At 38.9% G+C, this 19096-nt stretch overlaps 1 protein-coding gene across 3 annotated transcripts in view; it reads left to right on the forward strand.

The window, feature by feature from the left end:
- Positions 1-19096, forward strand: part of grik4 (glutamate receptor, ionotropic, kainate 4) — a 548585-nt gene that overhangs the window by 369032 nt on the left and 160457 nt on the right. For all 3 annotated transcript variants that reach the window (XM_055196455.2, XM_055196452.2, XM_055196453.2), the window contains exon 6: positions 16776-16941. In XM_055196455.2, the coding sequence (XP_055052430.1) occupies positions 16776-16941 (166 nt within the window). The remainder of the gene's footprint in view (positions 1-16775; positions 16942-19096) is intronic.

A 19096-nucleotide genomic window follows, 5' to 3' on the forward strand; every position in this document is an offset into this window, starting at 1 on the left:
TGGAACCTAAACGAACTTGGCTTGCTGTTCTCGCAGGCAGCTCGAATCTTGGTCGGGCTCGAGACCCAATTCCATGAAACAGAAGAGAAGAAAATGCAGTGAAGGAGGAGAGATGCCAGAAGAATTGCGGCTGGGCGCAGAGGCACGAAGACTCACGTTTACCATGATTAATGATGATTGACAAGTTTAGGTTCCTTTCAAACCTACGTTAAAAGTGTAGCCATTAAAATATTATTAGCCTAATAGTTTATTTATCATGCGCTACGATCGATGGATAATTCTGAAGTTGTTTTAAAGAAGAATAATATAATTACTTTTCAGTCATTTGCGCTGCCACACAGTTGAACGTCTCCGCATATGTCATCATTGCGACGTACATTTGCAAATGATTCATAAAGTCATACCTCCGCAATTCTTTGATCGATTATGTTTTAGAAGTACTGTATGCTCAAACTCTAATGACAGCAATGTGATCGCTGATACGCTGGTAGAGAGAGAGAGGCGGAGAAAAAGAGAGAGACCGCGGCTCTGTTCAAAAGTGGAAATGATTGATGTTATTTGAAGTCGGCTCTTAAAGTACTAAATACCCGATTAAGCTATTACGTGGCTATTATACAATTTTTTTTCGGGACGTTCTTGCGACCCGGTGGCAACTTGTCCACGACCCAGTACTGGGTCGCCACCCGGTGGTTGGGGACCTCTGGTCTAGTGGATAATCAAGATAACTCGTCAATGGCGGCAAAGCGTTAATAGTAAGTAAATATTGAGGATTGGACCTTAAAAAGTGTGACCAGAATAATTTATGTCCTTTATATGATTTATTCAAGCTGTTTGCAAGCCTATCTTTGTATCATTTACTAAATAGGATTTAGAAAGTAATTAGTAATTAAATAATTTTTGGAGAGAGTAATTTGTACAGTAATCTAATTACCAGATTGAAGATGTACCTGTAATTCGTAACTAGCAATACATTACTTTTTTTGATTAACTTACTAAACACTGACCATATATAATACTTAAATGAATTTGTTTCCTGTAAGTCAAGTACAGGTGTCCTTTTAACAAACTGACCAGGACCATGGAGGGGCCTTGGTATGTTATTAGTCTTTGCAAACTAATAACTAGACTGCAAAATTGTATCAGATCCAACCCGAGAAGCGTTAAATGGCAATTGCATTATCCCTTACCACAGAACATTATTTGCCCAAACTGCCTTTTCAAAATTATGAAATGCTTTGCCAGGCCACTTGAAATTTATTCTAACAGACTTTTTTTAATTCTCTGTATATTGTATTTTATTTAATCTTGTTGTTTCTTCTTTGTTTCTGTCCCTTTTAAATAAACATATAAAAAAAAGTTGATCAAGCAAATTAAATCTTGACTAAGTTAAATCACCACAGAAAAAACTATCGTAGGACAAATGTGAGTAAAATAGGCGTTCCTATAATTTTAACATTAATATGAATGGTTAGTTTGTAGCACAGCAGGACTGAGGCCTTCGAACTTGATAACAAAGTGGGTTTATGTGAGAGAGAGAGAGAGAGAGAGAGAGAGAGAGAGAGAGAGAGAGAGAGAGAGAGAGACCCCAGTGTAATGCAAACTTTCTGTGGCATCTGATACCTTTGCTGAATATATGAATATAAAAATATTGTATTAGAAATGCCATTCATGTGCCGATATTCAAATCACCTTTTTACTCTTCAGGGCTACTCTGTGCTATAGTGGGGATGTTTATTTTTTTATTATTTATTGTGTAGTATATTTGAATATTTTATATTGTTTTATAATGTATATTTTCAGATATTCTGGGTTTTAAAATCATAAACTCTGTCGTGTTAAAGTTTAAAACCTGATTTTAGCTTCAAATTGGCAGAGTGTTTAAGGAAATATTAAAAACAAATACATGTTATGATGCAAAATAAGTGAGACGTGTTTAAGAACACATACCAAAACAATATTACATTTTTATTCATTTGTAATAAAAACTAAACTAGGAAAATATAAAAACAGAAGCATTTTCAGTTAGCTACAGCAGCTCGGTTAGCTGGAGTCTTTCAGTTTATCAGTGATGTTGCATATTGAATTAGGATTACTCCACATGGTCAAGCATGAATAATGAAATATGACCAGCAGGTCACATCAGGGTGACGCACAGAAACACTGGCAAAAGATGAACCCAACAGAGCAAACCACAGAGCTGTGTTTATCTTTTTTTGGTGTGTTGTTTCAGGCTAGTCTGAATGCTATCACTTTGCTGGTAGACCTACATGAGCGTTTTTTCACCCCCCAGCTTTTGCTTATTTGATTATCTATCTTTTCTTTAACTAATCCATGTGCACACATTCAACTGTACGATTGGAGAATTGCCAGCGATGTGATTTGTGCCAGTAACTTGCCGTTAATGTGATTTGTACGCTGCATTGTAAGCCTCTCGAGTAAGCAAGCATCTGCTAAGAATGTCAATGTATGTAAATGTAATTCACCCGAATCTGCCATCGCTCCAGGTTTGTGGAGAGTTTCTGGCTGGTGAACCCGAAAGAAAGAGGTTGAGAGGTCAGTCCTGGTGATTAAGCTATGAAAACTTAGACGGTGTATGACGCAAAGACTCCTAATGGCAGAATACTTTAAAATACATTTTGCCTTAAATGATGCATAACTACTGCACTGCTGATCCTCTACATTCAGTGATATACAGTCAGTGCTAATGCCGAAACCTATTTGCTGGTCTACAAGCCTTGACAGGGTGGTCTGTTGGATGGTTTCAAAGAAGTTTTTGACACTTGGGCCACGTTCACACAGCACCAGAATGCCGTCGTCCAACACAATCTCATGGCAATTTGTACGTATTTTACGAGGAAGCTAATTTGCAATAAATTGTATGAACACATTACATTTTTGCACAAGTTGCTTTTATCCCTGTGACTTTGGGGTTAGTGGCATGGTTTGAAGTTGAGTTTTATTACTGTTTTTTTTTTTCGAATAATTATTTTTGCACTATTCACTACTGTCCACTCGTAAAATACTGTACATCTGAAATCCTGTGAGATAAGCTAGATCATGGCTGAGATGAGGCTACTTGAGTCCTTAGCCATATGCACATGGGATTAGTATTACCGGGTGACCTCTAGTCATTTCCAATAATTGCGTAGGTTTTCTGTGATATTAATCCCGGGCCAAGTCTGTCATTTGTAAAGTAAAAATTTCCCAACAAATGGTGCCGAATTTTTTTTGTAATGTGATGTGCAGTTGATTTTCCAACACCAGACAGCTGCGCTATATTGTGATTTTTTTATAGGCTTTTATAGATGCCACAGTGTAAGAACATCTCGACTTACTGTGAGTGTTGCATTTGATATTTAGTATAACATGCAAATGACATATAATTACACCATGCAACACTAAGCCCAATGCAAAGATAATACCTTCTGTTCACAAGGAAAGCACGACCTTTGACATTTACATCTGTGACTATGGTTACAAGCATCACATGTGAATAGAACACGGACTTGACTTCGTTGCTCATTTAAACAGACAGTATTAAGGGGATCGCACAACGGCAGCACCGCGCCGTTCTAAAAATATCAAACACATTGTTTTCTATGAGTATACGCACACCGGCGCCGCCAGGTGGGGCCTGGCAGAGCGCCACTCACATAGTTTAACATTAAATAACATCATATTTGTCCCAAATCTTTAACGATTAACATTGGCTGCTAACGTATATTTTACATTTTTAAGTAGACGCTATCTGACGAAGCTCGCGCTATGTAGCGTGCACTTCCGGTTTACAATACCTCTGAGTTGTCCTAGGCGCGACTAGACGCGACGCTGAGCTGCGCGGCCGGTGTGCGATCCCCTTTAGAGCTGTGACTGTCATCTGCTATGTGAACAGAATGACCCGTAAGCCAACTTATGCTGCTTTCACATAATACACGGTGTGCGCTGCGCTCGCCGCAGGGTTCTGCGCAGCCAAGGGATTTGCACTCTGCTGGCCAGACCAATGTAGGCAGGGTTTTCAATAAATTACAGTGGTTATATTTGGTTTAAATAGTTACGTAACTTTAAGCTGCCTACCTAAAACAAGCTACCTGACTTAAAACACACCTGACATGCCAACTTGAATTGCTACGTGTTTCCATGACACGGCTTTCCTTCTGATGTCTCTGTAGGAGCGTAAACTTGTATTATTCTGAGTTTACACCAGCTGTGGTAGAGGCGTCAAGCATGAGTGATTTCAATGTTAAGTCAATGTGAAGACGCGTTGACGCGCGTCTGGAGGTCTCGTGGCGCGAATGAGGCGTTTGACGCGGTAGACGCAAATCAGCCTCATTCACGCGTCTAGTTCGCGCAGATGGCGTGAATTGAGCGTCTGGTGAGGTACGCGCGAATGGTGCTTTTTGTGCATTTCGCGTTTGAGGCGAGTTTGCAGCTGATGCGGTTTGCGGTTGAACTTTTGCTGATTTTCGCGCCACGTTAACCAATCAGGAGCCTGCTTGCTGCTGTGGCGGCAGCCCTGCTCGGAGTCACCCATTCAACATGAAGGAACGCTTGATAATGTCCGTAAGCAGTCACCCGGAGCTATACGACACAAGTTTTTATTTCTAAAGAGACAGGAATAAAAAGGACATCGCATGGAAGAGTGTCAGTGAGGACATTGGGCAACCTGGTAAATTGTAAATACACATTTCACTTTTTAAACACGTGACCTTTATTGACCCGCGCCGTTTATTTTCCCCCTATAGTAAGGTGACCAAATACAAACCAGTAACTCTCTTGATAAATGCACAATCAACATCAGTCAGCTTGCAAACAGACAACCGCAAAGCACTTGCCCCGTCCCACAAGAAGTGGATTTTGCCTCTGATGCGCTTTAAATGCTTGCTTTTTCTGTGCGTCTACTTCGCTGTAGACGCGCGAATGCATTTAAACTGTTCAAGCGGCAAACTAGGCGAAACACACAGTATAAGCTTTTCGTCCAATTTGATTTGGATGTTTGGATGCCCCGTTTCTATTGGCCGTGCGGGTAATCGTCACAGAGCGCAGCGCAAAAGTTAAACTATTTTGAACTTTGACCGCGGCGTGAATGCTAGCTGCGCTCCACTGCGCTCTCGCTTTGTTTGACGCAACAACAAACTGTCCTCACGTGGCGTAAGCCATTGAAATGAATGGGTTTCAAAGCGCAGCACACACCGCGTCCTATATGAAACCCGCATTACTGTGGGTTCACACCAGCCGCGTTTGAGCCGTCAAATTCGCGTGTACCGTGCCTAGTTTGCCGCCTGAACAGTTTGAGTTTACATGCTTCATTCGCATGTAAAATTCTAGTCATCGAGATATTCACGTCATGGGAGAGGCTTCTGCGACTCTGCTCGCTTCCTGTAATCATGTCACTACTAGAGCTAGCTCCTAACATGGCGCGTTAAAGTTTAAATTTTAATTCGCGCCTTTGCCGCGGCAACACTCAATTTGCACCATTCGCACGAACGAATTAGGCGGAATCGCGACTACATAGCTAAATTCGTGCCGTGAGACCTCCACCTCTTCACATTGACTTAACATTGAAATCACTCACGCTTGGTGTGAACGCAGCATTAGACTGGTTTACGTTTCTGTTCTTTAATCAGGGCATATGAGCCCTGACTGCAGAACAAACAAGAACAAGACACACTCCTATTAAAAATTCCCTCCAAAGTGTTAATTTCATAAGAAGGACCCTGTTGCGGAAGTGGATGATGGTGTCATGGTAAGCCAGCCACTGCACTTCAGCCGCTGTGCAAACAAAACGCAGGTGCTGCGTCCTTATCCACCTGATGATAATTAGGCTTCCACAGCTGTTGATGGCACCTCCGCTCAACTCTCTTTTGCCGTGCAATTGATCTGTCACGCCGCAGATCCATCGAGGGACACCCACACGCCCGAATTTACACCGACGGCCATTGAATGCTTTTCTTTATTCCATGCTGAAAAGATTCGTTTTCAGCACAGTACCGCGCAAGACCTCTTCTGGCTTGATGGAGCCTTTCAAATTCAATTCGTCCCTTTGTTTTTAATTTGATGGATAAATGCTAAAGACATTGGACCTGTTTTCCATTCTGCCTTTGTTTCATTGTCATCCGTGGTGCAGCGCCGTACGATCGAGGAGGTGTGAATGGATCAGGTTTCTACACCCCAGCTGAGCCCTCTGGCACTGCAAAGCAGAATTATTTTAAGTTTCATCAGGTTTGCAAAAAAGTTCCTGGGCAGGGATGGGTACACAGTCGCGCATTATTTGCTTTTTATGTTACACTTTGTTAACGTTGGGTAAAAAAGTTTTAGTACACTTTATGATAAGGTTGCAATGCATTTGTTAACATTTAACATTTTATTATTTATTAATAAATGGATTAGCTAACACGAACTAACAATGAGCAATATAGTTTATAGCATTTATTAATCTTTGTCAGTAGTCCCTTTCACACATACAGTCTTTACTGGTAGTTTACTGGTAAATTGCAGTAAACAGTCATGTGTGAACAGAACCTTTCTGGTAAATCAGTGCTGCCAATTTACCAGTAAGAGAGGTTGTATGATTACCAGTAATTTACCGGTAAGCGTTATGCTTGAACAAAAAATATAGATTACCGCCATTTAGAATGGACGACATCAGACCGCGCTGACAACTTCGGGCCAATCATAACGCACTGTTTAAAAGTCTAGCAAACCTGAAGTGAACATCCACATTTCTTCACCAAAGTTGTTTAAAACAGCTTACCATCTATTTGCTGAATTGCTGACGTCCTTAGCACGCGCTCTGTAAGCCTAATGTGGAAACAGTATACTGTTGTATTAGATGCAGGTTACATTTGACGTCGCCTAATGCAATGTCGTTTGGTTATGAGCAACTTCGTGACCGTCAGTGTTTGCTACAGATGTGAAAACAACAAAATATGGACTGTGGATATGAAGTCATAACCCGCCATTTAAAAATACAACACTGAGCTCGCCACGCGCCACAGGTAACTTTCTTTCTTTACCGGTATTTTGTAAATATAATGAATGATGTATTGGATTCTCCTACTTGATGAATATATTTATGAATTCACAAAGTGGGTAATGTGTTTTGCTACAGCAAGTCTAATCGAATCTGTTACCTGGAATCAGCACATCACCATAAAGGGTTAACTACACTTGACTAGTCCTAGATTGATTTTTTGCTTTACATGGAGCACCATACATTTGTTTACAATGGTTGAATGCATGAGCAGAGATCGCACACCTGTGGATCCACTCTGTTTGGTGTTATTTGAAATTTATTGACAACACTTGTACAGTTCACCTCGAATCAACAGAGCTTCACCTTTCCAGCTTCACCTTCGCTGTCAAAAAATACGACCCGCAGCTTAAAACGTTTCAGTCTTTCACAAGATCCCTATGTTCTCCCTAACCAGCAGCGATGTTTGCGAAACCGGACCCTGAACTTGAGGAAGGTGCGCTTTTTTCCCAGCATGCTGATCAATGAGATTGTGGTCAATGCTGAGCTTTTCTCCAAGGTCTCAGTGGTATTTTCTTCTCGTTTCTTTCTCCACCAGAGACCATCGGCGGGACTCACGTAGCCTCCACAACATGATTACTCCACTTAGTGCTCGAGTGTGTATGTTTTTCCCCAAGCAGCTGACTTCCCATGGTCCATTGCACCACATTAGAGAGGTGTGCGATGTCACAATCATTCACAACGCCCCTCCAGCCATTCTGCCATCCCATATGGCTGATCTCCATGTCTTTGAGTGATGACACTGATTTCTGCATACGTCCGCCTCCACCAACCTGCACGAGCCACTGCGGGAACCTAACGTGGCTTTGTCGTTCGCTACTGATCAATGAACAAATATGGCCGACTTTACTATACAACACCGGGTCCATCTGTATCATTTGACACCATGGCCCTGGTTAAGGTTCTGTGATCTTTTATTAAACATGAGTTTTGTTCTTCTGGCACATAAGGGAACAGATGTAAGATCTCATTATGCTTTACCTTGCCATATGGCATAAAGTCTCCAGAGCTTTCTCCCGAGATCGTCCGTCCTCCTGAATGTGCTTTTGTTCAGAGCCCACAGGTAGAATGGAGTTGGACAGCTTCACCTCACAGACAAAACATTAAAACAAGGTGTACAGTAGGGTTGAAAAGGCCAAATTGTGAAAGTTTAGTGAAGTACTGAATGATTTGTGTACCGCACTACATATTGTATCAAAACAACCCTGAAAATTCAGCTTACACTGTTAACCCTGATATTGTCTTTACTTAAACAATCAAAAAAACATCACTTAATATTTTCTGTTTTGAAGCCAAAGCTTAAAAAAGTTTAGTTGATTTAACTTTTAAGCTTACAAAGTCCATTAAACTAAAACATTCAAGTAGAATGAACTTAAAATTATTAGTTCATGTTGTGAGGAATACCCATAATCCTTTGCGCCTGAATACTTTGATTATTTTCTGCTTTTTCACAGAATAAAAACTGATAAGAACTTTCACTACTTAAATATTTGTTAATAAAATATTTTAGGTTTAAGCTCATATATTATTGATGTTGTTTTGTTGTAAATTATAATTTTGTAAAGTCACCGTTCAGGTGATCAGTGTTTCCGTACATGAAGGCTGTTCAGAACACGTTAATGTATTTCTCTCCACAGTACTGACAATGCATGTCAAAAACACTCATCATTTTGTGTGTGTTTCTGTGGAGAATCACGTTTATTCAATGACTGACTTAAAATCAGTCATCAATTCTGTGTTATAATACCATTTATTACATCAAAAGTAATATAAAGTGATAAAAACTAAAGTTATATGCAAGGGGTTTCCTCACAAATTTCTAGTAATGTCAACTAATCTGGGTTAAGAGTGCAGGATTATTGGAAGAAGTCTATTCAACTTAAAATTGTTGTTAGAACAGTTTATATGATTAAGTAATCATTACATAAAGTTTTTTAAGTAATCATTACTTAAAGTTTTTAGGGCAACAAGTTTGCTTCATTTTTTTAAGTATATTCAACTTATCCGGGCTTACAGTGTAGTGTTGTGTTTTGGACCTTGGTAGCTGTTAGCTGGTCCTTTGGCTGGTCAGCTGGCCAGCATGTTCCAAAAAACAGCTTGTCCTCTTTAGTCTGGTATGACCAGCTGGTAGCTCATTTGTTGTTAGTCCAAGATGGACCAGCTAGAAACCAGCTAACAAGTTCAAAAGCAAAGCTCTTAAGTTTTTTTCAGCAGGGTCTGGATATTTTTAGGTTATTTGAGAAAACAGTGTTTGTGTGGAATTTACTTGAAGGCAGTTTGTTAAAAGCATGATGTTCAAATCATTTATTTCATAAAAAAAAAGAATTTAAAATTTGACAGTCAAAAAAAAAACAGAATGTGTGAAAACACAGCTTGGTCTCACTGTTAATACGTAGTATTTACACGTAACTTTAATAAACAAAAACATATTTTTTGTACGTTTAAATAGATGCTAAAACGTACAATGTAGACGTATTTACAACATTTAAACGTAGCATTATATTTAGACAGCTAAAAAACGTAAAACCTTAACGTATCTTTCATTCCATAAAGATTGCTGTATAATTTCCTTTTAACCATTTTAGCAATATGTTACCACCTTAACCCTACCCCAAACCTTACCCTAAACCCAAACCTTACCCTAAACCCAAACTCTTTTCATACAAAATGTTTAAATACGTAATGTATTCTTTTTATATTATGCAACGTAACTGACAGATATGTTTAGGAACATATTAGTAACAGTATAGCATTCAAAAGATATTTTAAGGTGCTACAGTCCTACGCAAAACAGTTTATTAAAATCATTTAACGTTACTGTTTAAAAAAACTTAAGAGACAGACAAGTGTAATCACAACAACTTATTTATTGCGAATATTGAAATAAGTACCAAAAGTAGTTAAAATGACAATGTGCTGCAGCCAAGGTCCTCTCTGGAGTATGAAGTAAAGTAAAGAGAAGTATTAAAGTTATTAATCCAAGAGTTTGATCAGCGTTGATCCGGCTTCCCTCTGTCACGGCGCGCTTTTTTAATTTCAAACGTACACCAACGGAAATGGAAATGACGCAAATATGTCACGTGGCACTCAAAGAGCCAATGAGCTTTTGATATCACTGCCGTAAAGCAATGTGTCGTAAAGCTTTTTGAGGCGGAATATTTGAATTCACATTAACGAACGCGCGATCTGACTTTACGGTTGCTGATGAGAACTCGGATCAAGATCGCTCGATACAGGGCTGAATTTGAATCTGTTCCTCGCAATCGTATGAAATTAAAAAATGTCGATTACAGCAAATGAATAAAAGTAACATCTTTTGTGAATTTATGTTGTATTTTGTTGTAATTATTGCTTAGTAGTAATAATAACGTATTGTGTCATGGCAAACAAACTAAATACAGAAATGCTATTCATTTTAAAGTTTTAAAATGTTTAATATTGTGAAATTCTCTGAATATCATAATCATTTCATTAGGTAAATGGGTAAACTGTCTCAAATAAATAAGTCAGAAAATATGATTGAAAACATGTCATTGTTATGAGTAAGAAATGCCAATGCCGCGATTTTAATATTTATGAATAACTTGCGTACAAATTTGTACGTTTGTAAAGCTGTAAATACGTTAATAATTAACGTATTAGTCCTGTCAAAACGTTGATATTATACATTTCAGTGTGTTTTAAACGTAAGTAAATGTACGTATTGTACAACCACACTGAGATGTAAAAATACACGTGTATTCTCATGAGATCACGTTGGAAAACAACCTATTTTTTAAATGGTTAACCTGTGAATTCACAAAATAAATAAGATATGAATATATCTAAAAATAAATATTTAAATATTTAAAAAACATCTACACTTACAATTCAAACTTTTAACAATATGTCCAAAATCTAGCATCCCATCCAGTAACTCACAATTCACTTCAGCTAATTCCTGGTCTTGATTGAAGTCCGCCTTTGGTCGATAATTTTATCACATCTCATATGTAAATATATGCATATTTAAAAGTTGCATATGTGACAATATTTTCTTCATGATTTAAAACGACTTAAGCCCGGTATACACTGTGCGATTTTAAATAGTCCTTTAGGATTGTTGCTTGCCACACTGTGCGAACAAGATAGTAGTCACACTGTATGATCTCAGTTTCCATCAATGTCAGACTGTACAAGTTTAAAGACTTTAAAAAATTGGACGCACGCAAACAAACAACTGCCTCCGTCATTAATCGCCGACGACTGGGCGAACACATGCTGAAACGAAGGCTAGCAAACCGAAACAACATCTAGTGTTCATTTTAATCATGACTTGTCTCGAGCAAAAAATAAAAAATGGAAAAGCTGAGTACCTGATATTTGTATTTCGCGCGTGTTTTCTCCACAGGCTGCTTCCTTTTTTATCTTATCGTGGTACAGTGGCGATGACACGTTTTACAAGCACTCTTTTTCTCTCCATAACTTCACAAGTTTCTCTTCCTGCTGTACAGTCCACCTGTCTCCTTTCGACATTTTGTCTGCGTTGGTTTGTTGTTGTCGTACTAATTGCGCCATCGGGTTTAATGCTTCTGTTGGTTCTTGATCTGCCGGTTGTCGTAGGAGATGTCACACAGCAGGATAGTGTCATAATTTTGATCGCAAAGGTAATTAATCGTCTGTCTGTGAATATGTCAAACTAGCGATCAAAGACAGCAGATTTTAGGCTAGGATTCCAGTAATCTTTTAGGATTTCAAAATTTGTCTCAGACATCTAAAGCCTGGCTGAAATCTCACAGTGTGCACCGGGCTATAAATGTCACTATACACCCTTGCCTCATTCGGCATACCATGATCTATGAATATCAGTGTTGGGGAAAGTTTTAAAAGTAATGCATTACAATATTAAGTTACTCCCAAAAAAGTAACTAATTGTATTACTTAGTTACTTCTCAAGGAAAGTAATGCTTACGTTACTTTTTAGTTAGTCTTGCGTTATTTTAATTGGATGAGGCTTGATCTCTTTCAGGACTTGCAGGTGTTTTTTATGACTGAAAAGTTCTGCATTCAGAAATTGCATATTTCATTACAAAAATGTCGAGCTCTGGCCTGCCATCTCAGTTTCTGACTCAAACTGTTCCCACACAGGCGTGTACGCATAGAGTGCATAATGTGATTACGTTTAGTTTAATTCAGCAAAAACAAATGTAATTAATTAATTAAACTAAAAAAGTAACTTGCATTGTTTTTTGTAAAAGTATCTCAAATATTAATGTGTACATTTAAAAAGTAATGCGTTACTTTATTAATTTCTTCAGAAAAGAAATATTATTACGTAATGCACTTTACTTGTAGTGCGGTACCGCCAACACTGATGAATATTCAAAACTCCGCCTCTACTCAATCACACAGCTCGGATCATAGATATGAATATGCAAATTATTCCCCGCCTTTACAGTTTCGCACTAAGAGTTTGGCTCCAAAACGCAATAAATTCATTTTGACTAATTTCTGTAAAAACGTGTTTTCTATACCAAGAAAGTGACAAGATGAAAAACACTATTTTCTGTTACAAACGTTCACATAGCATCTTTCGGTTAAAATAACATTAAAATTTTAAATCCATAATTTTATTTTCAAAGATTTATTTTAAAAACTAAAAAATATTCCCGCAGTTTAAAAAAAAAAATGCTATATTCAAAATCTAAAATGTAATCAATATATAAATGTGCGTTCATCTTTGCCATGTTATATTCATTTAGTTGACTAGTGGTATACACTTATTAAAAATAAACATTAATGGCATTAATCAAAACACTTACTTTGTCATATTAAGAACACTGTCATTCCTGCGGTTAGACTTGGGACGTCGTCGCTGAACTTTTTTGAATGTTTTAGTCCTGCTCGATTTTCATTGACTTTGAGTAAAATAATGAAAAGTTTTTCATAAGATCCCCTGGGGTCAGTGTGTTAACATGACTGAAGCTTGCTGTCCTGTGAGAATTTACCTGTGAGAACTTACGTTTCCTCCCCGCCACAGAAAACCACCACAGGTTTAGTACTTTTTAATACAAAGTAGATGAGGAAAACTAGGATTCAGTGTGTATTCAAAGTGCCGCCATTGTTGTTTACAGTGCGTGGAATGGTGCGCTGTGATTTGTTGAGCGAATTTATTGCATTCTACAGAAACGGAGGAGTGGCATTTATTGCGTTTTGGGAAAAAAGGAGAAAAGATGACAGAATAACACGGCGGATATTGATTTTGCGTAAGATTAAGAATTTACTTTTTAATACTGACCTGATACTGATTTTGGTGGTAACAATTTTTTTAATGCGTTTATTGCTTTTTGGAACCAAACTCTTCATATACAGTATAAATTGATGTTACATTCTGCAGTTTCAGACACATAAATGCCAAGTCTGGTTTCACACAATACATCAGTGAATTGCGTGTTTGCAGAATAAATATTTTTAGCACTGATGTTAACAGGTTCAACAAGCATTGCCCGTGTAAGCAGCACGTGTGAGCATCACAGAAGCAGAGCTGAAGCAAAGTCTGTGCAGCATTCATACATAATATCTATGTCTCGAACTACTGATCCACTCGTTCAACTGTGATGATGTGATTAGTTACATGTTTGTGACATAGGAAACCAAGGTGATTAGGGGCTGTTTTTGTAAAACTCCAGTTTCATTCATACAGTGATTTTGCACATGGTTTGTCTTAAAAACACCACAGAGACAAATAAACAACAATAAAAACTTGATTTCCACCACAGGGGGACTTTAAATTAAAGGTAAGGCCCAGACATTGCATACTGCAGCGTTGCATGGCTTTTTGCCTGAGCTCTTTTGGGTCCCTCATTAAAAGCTTGTCAGCGTGCATCTGTAGGCCTGACAGCCACTCTGTCAACCCGCAGGAGCAGACAGCACATGGACAGGCTGAAATTACCCTCATACACAACCCTCCGTCTGGCCTACAATTCCAATACTGTAGCCCAGATTGGCTCCACTAGGGCAAGCTTTCTATTTACGCACCCTGGAATGTTCTGATGCATATGCAACGTATTGTAACCACAAAATTTGAACCCTTTCTGTGTTATATTTAATTTTCTGTCAATCCATCACAGACATGTCCTTTGTATATTGCAGCATGTAGTTCGATTTTGACATGAGTGTGATAGTAAGTCTTTGGTTGATTTTCCATCACTATAAGTTTTGATAATAATGATGGTGAACCCAGCTGACTTCTTCCTTTGTTTCCTTAAATACCTCCCACTCCTAAGACGCTTAAGGTCAGGTGGAGACATTTCACATATGTTCTCATATGAAGTAGCAGCTTTCTCAGAAGATATTTTTTCTATGTTGTTTTCCAAGAACTCTGCTTTGAATCTGCAATTAGTTCAAGGAATCAAATCTGACTGTCATCTGCAAAAATCCAAACGTGCCTTTTGTTTAATTAACTTAGTAGCAGAAGCATCATGCCCATTTTAAAGCACGTTTCCTTCCTTACATTTTTTAGCCAAGTGAAATTTAAATGCATTTTTTTTTTGCATTAATTGGTTAATTGAAATAGCGTATCATAATATTATTGAAAAATCCTAAAATTACGTGATAAGTTTGATCTGTCCAAACTATTTCCAGCTTCTGCTTAAACTGAAACTTCTGTCATTATCTAACTGCCCTCATACTCATATTGGCATTTCCTCTGAAATGCCAAAGAAGTCAAAGATCATTTTTCAATACAATGAGAGTGATCAGGTTTAATTACAATATTGCTTGGTTAATTTGGAAGCGGTCAAGGTTTGAACCAAGGTCTACTTGCATGAAAGCTCATCTTTGGTCATTTTGGGAGAGCGCACCAATTGATCTGGTACTGCTACTTAACCCATGACAGTACTATAGGATGCCAGTCTACGTCAGTTCACTTTCTGGATTTGCTATCCAGTGTTAATTCGTCTTCCTTTTCAATTGATGTTTCAAAGCTCAAGAAAGGCAAACTTCCTGTAAAGTAAAATGCACCTGGCCTGTATCTTACAGTGGCACAAGGGTTTGTACAGATGAGTTGTGAATTGTGAATATAGAGCATCTTCCCAGCTCCAGGAAGGTCAGAGGCTTGCATGTTTCACCATTGAAGCAAGGCTATTACCATCATCCCTGCAAACCTCTGTCTCGAAGAATCCTGAGTGCTGGAGAACTCATGTGCCCCATCTATCCAGGCTGGTGGGGACTCCATTACATCCTGATGGAAAACGATGGAAAACCAATTGGGAATACAAGTCCATGTGCGAACGATGCATGGTCACATGGCCAGGTGCAGACAGGCAATCTGCTGTGATGAAGAGACCCTATCCAACTCGCCTTCGTCCTCTAGCATCCCCTTCAAGCCCCGCTGAGCCTAGCACTCACCCACTTACCTGAACCCAGACACACCCACACATCAGCACATATCAAATTAGAGAGCAACCAACACTGAGGTCTCCAGGGGTGGAGGGACGGATGGTGGCTTGGTTTTTGTTTGATACAAGTGTATTGTTTCTCCTAAATTCAGCCACATGTCAAAGGTGATCCAAATGTCCTTTGTTTGAATACACACATCTCACTTGTACTTTATTATTGGGTAAATGGGTCAGGATGGTTAAAACTGATTAATGGAAAATTAATTTTTCTAGTTTGTGGGTAACAATTACACTGATAATTAATATTAGTTAGTGCATAAGAGCTAACATAGAGCAATATATTTTACAGCATTTATTGATCTTTGTTAATGTTAGTTAAAGGGACCATTTCACAAGACTTTTTTAAGATGTCAAATAAATTGTTGGTGTCTCCAGAGTACATGTGTGAAGTTCTAGCTCAAAATACCATATAGATCATTTATTATAGCATGTTAAAATTGTCACTTTGTAGGTGTGTGCAAAAATGGATAGTGCAGATTAAGGGGCGGTATTATCCCCTTCTGACATCACAGGGGGAGCCAAATTTTAATGAGCTTTTTTTCACATGCTTGCAGAGAATGGTTTACCAAAACTAAGTAACTGGGTTGATCTTTTTCACATTTTCTAGATTGATAGAAGCACCGGACACCCAATTATAGCATTTAAACATGAAAAAAGTCAGATTTTCGTGATATGTCCTCTTTAATGCCAATACAATTTATTGTGTATTACCCGATGTTAACCGACACAACTTTTGATTTTAAAAATTTATGTTGAAATTTTGAAATGTTGAAATTCACCATTAATTAAAATTATTAAATGCTGTATTGTTATTTATTAGTCCATGGTAACTTAAGTAGTGAACGGATGTTAACAAATTAAACTTTATTGATAAAAGGTTCCTAGTTTTTATCCAAAGGTTCCAGTTGGTTTTAAACATGTTTCTTGAATAAACTTTTCCAAACGGATTTGATCGGCAGAAGATGAAACCAGCTGATTATTTATCTATCCTTCCTAACCAACTAGTAATTCCTGCAGCAAAGAGATTAATTGACTTAAAATTTACATCCTTTTGCATGTCATTACTCATGTCAAGCCAATACTTACCCTATTGTCTCTGGATTTCAAAACAATTCAATTAGTAATCTAAAAAGCCTATTTTATTGTTAACTACATCCAGAGGGGTTTTTTAAGATTTTGCTGAGTTTTAGGCATAACATAGATAAATATTCTGATGAGAATGCAAAGACTCTGTCGAGACTTACATGCATCACAGTACTGGAAACAAAGTCCTGATTCTCTGTCTTCTGATCTGTGTTTCTATACAGGTGCCGTATGTAAAGGTGGCTCCTGAGGACATACTGAAAGTGCAGTTTCCACGCTTTACTACGCTGGACCTCAGGCCCACCAACACAGACGTCAGCATGGCCGTAGCAGGGCTTCTAACATTCTTCAACAGCAGCATGTCGTGTCTCATTTGTGCTCAGGCCGATTGTGAGTATCGCATTTCGCTGTTGTTAAGCTTATTCTGATATCTACACCCTAACCCTAAGTAAAGACGTTGTTGAGGATAATAAACTGTTTGCTGACGGTAGGTGTGTGGGTTTGTACATGTTTGTGCTTAAAGGTGCAGTGTGTAATATTTAGAAGGATCTCTTGACAGAAATGCAAAATAATATACAAAACTATATGTTCAGGGGCTTTTTTAATTAACCGTTATGTTTTTATTACCTGAGAATGACAAGTTTTTCTCTACATACACCGAGGGTCTCCTTACATGGAAGTCGCCATTTTGTGCCGCCATGTTTCGACAGAAGCCCTTAATGGACAAAGTTTTTTACTAAGTTGTCTCCGACGATGACATGTTTTTCCGGTGGCGGATACGTAGCTTCTCATGCGATTCAAAAGCGAGGGGTGAGCAGTGGACTGAGCCGTTGGTTGCAATTCGCAACCTTACCACTAGATGCCGCTAAAATGTACACACTGCACTAGAGGTCTACACGGGTCCAAAAATTCCTACCCGAACCCGATCAGACCCGTAAATGTGCTACACTGAACCGACCCGGACCCGTCTGTTTTTTTGAAAGCTGGACCCGGAACCGACCCGGACCCGTCTATTATTTAAAAGCTGGACCCGGATCCGACGCGGACCCGTCTATTATTTAAAAGCTGGACCCGAACCCGTCCGGGAAGAAACAGACCCGACCGGCAAATATTCTTTATCTAAATGTTATTAATAAGTCAATAAACAAGTAGCGAAAATTAAACTTTTTGTCTTACCCATAACGTTAGAAGTTAGTCTTCTCCCTCCTTGTACCTGACTGTGTGTGATGCACAATCCTTATTTCCAAGAAAGTTCCATCCATGTTATTCCTTTCTTGACGATTGAAATGTTTAATGCTTATTCCAGCTTTAAAAGTCCACTTTGTTGTGTACAAGGGTCAACTTGCTTAATAATGTTTGCCCATTTGGATTATAATAACGATTGCTCGTTCGGTGTCATAGCTGCTTTCGTTAGCTTTACTTTGCTATCATCTCTGTGCTCTTTGAGTCGCGAAAACTTTAGATATAACAGCAAGACGGTCAATTTATAATATTATTATAAAAATTATAGAAGTCACGTCAGTGCAAAATGCGCGGTACGGTGGAATAGGTCCCGCCTTCTAAATAAAATAGCCAATTGTCAAAGGTAAAGTCATTGGGCTTGTTCGGCTTCGTGCGGCGCCGTGGGGGCCTTCGGCCGGATGGCGTCGGAGTACCGCGAGAGCGATTTAAAGGAGATTCCTCCGTATGAGTTCGCAGGTCGCTCTCGCGGTGCTTTGGCGTCGTCCGGCTTGGGGTTCTTGCGGCGCCGCGTGAAGTCGAACAAGCCTATTGCGTCTCACTGCAGAAACTCCTGACTGGTAGCCAGAGAAACATTACAAGAGCGCATGCGCGTTAGCTGCCTGGTTGGAGCAACCAAATATAAACTTTTTAACGCAACTTTAGCGTCATAGAAAAAATGTATGCGACAGTTCATCTAAGTTTTTGTTGCTGGATAAATATTTTATTTAAATGTGAGTGTGTGTTCTCCGAGTCCGATCGACCTCGGGTATTACCCACAATGTTAAACAGACCCGGACCCGAAGTAATAGAGTGAGACCCGACCCGGACCCGGCTGATCATTTAAAATATAGACCCGAACCCGTACGGGTCCCGGGGCGGGTCCCGGGTCTTCGGGTCTCGGGTCTTCCGTGTGGACCTCTACACTGCACCTTTAATCCATGTTATTCCAGTAAGCTTTGACAAATCTGAATATTTTTGTACAAAGGACATATATATCATCATTGTCACATATTTGTTTATTTAATTACTACAAACCTATTTTATTTGATGTATCTGCGGGTTTAAAATCAAAGGGCTCTATTTTAACGATCTAAGCGCATTGTCTAAAGCGCACAGCGCAACGTCTAAATGGGCGTGTCCGAATCCACTTTTGCTAATTTAACGACGGGAAAAATTGTTTTTGCGCCGAGCGCATGGTCGAAAAGGGTAGGTCCTTTTGTAATGGGAGTATTTTGGGCGTAACGTGCAGTAAACCAATGAGAGTCACAGCTCTCATTCCCTTTAAAAGCAAGTTGCGCTGGCGCTATGTCTAATCCCTATTTAG

This window comes from Misgurnus anguillicaudatus, chromosome 24, assembly GCF_027580225.2.
Source record: "Misgurnus anguillicaudatus chromosome 24, ASM2758022v2, whole genome shotgun sequence".
NCBI lineage: Eukaryota > Metazoa > Chordata > Actinopteri > Cypriniformes > Cobitidae > Misgurnus > Misgurnus anguillicaudatus.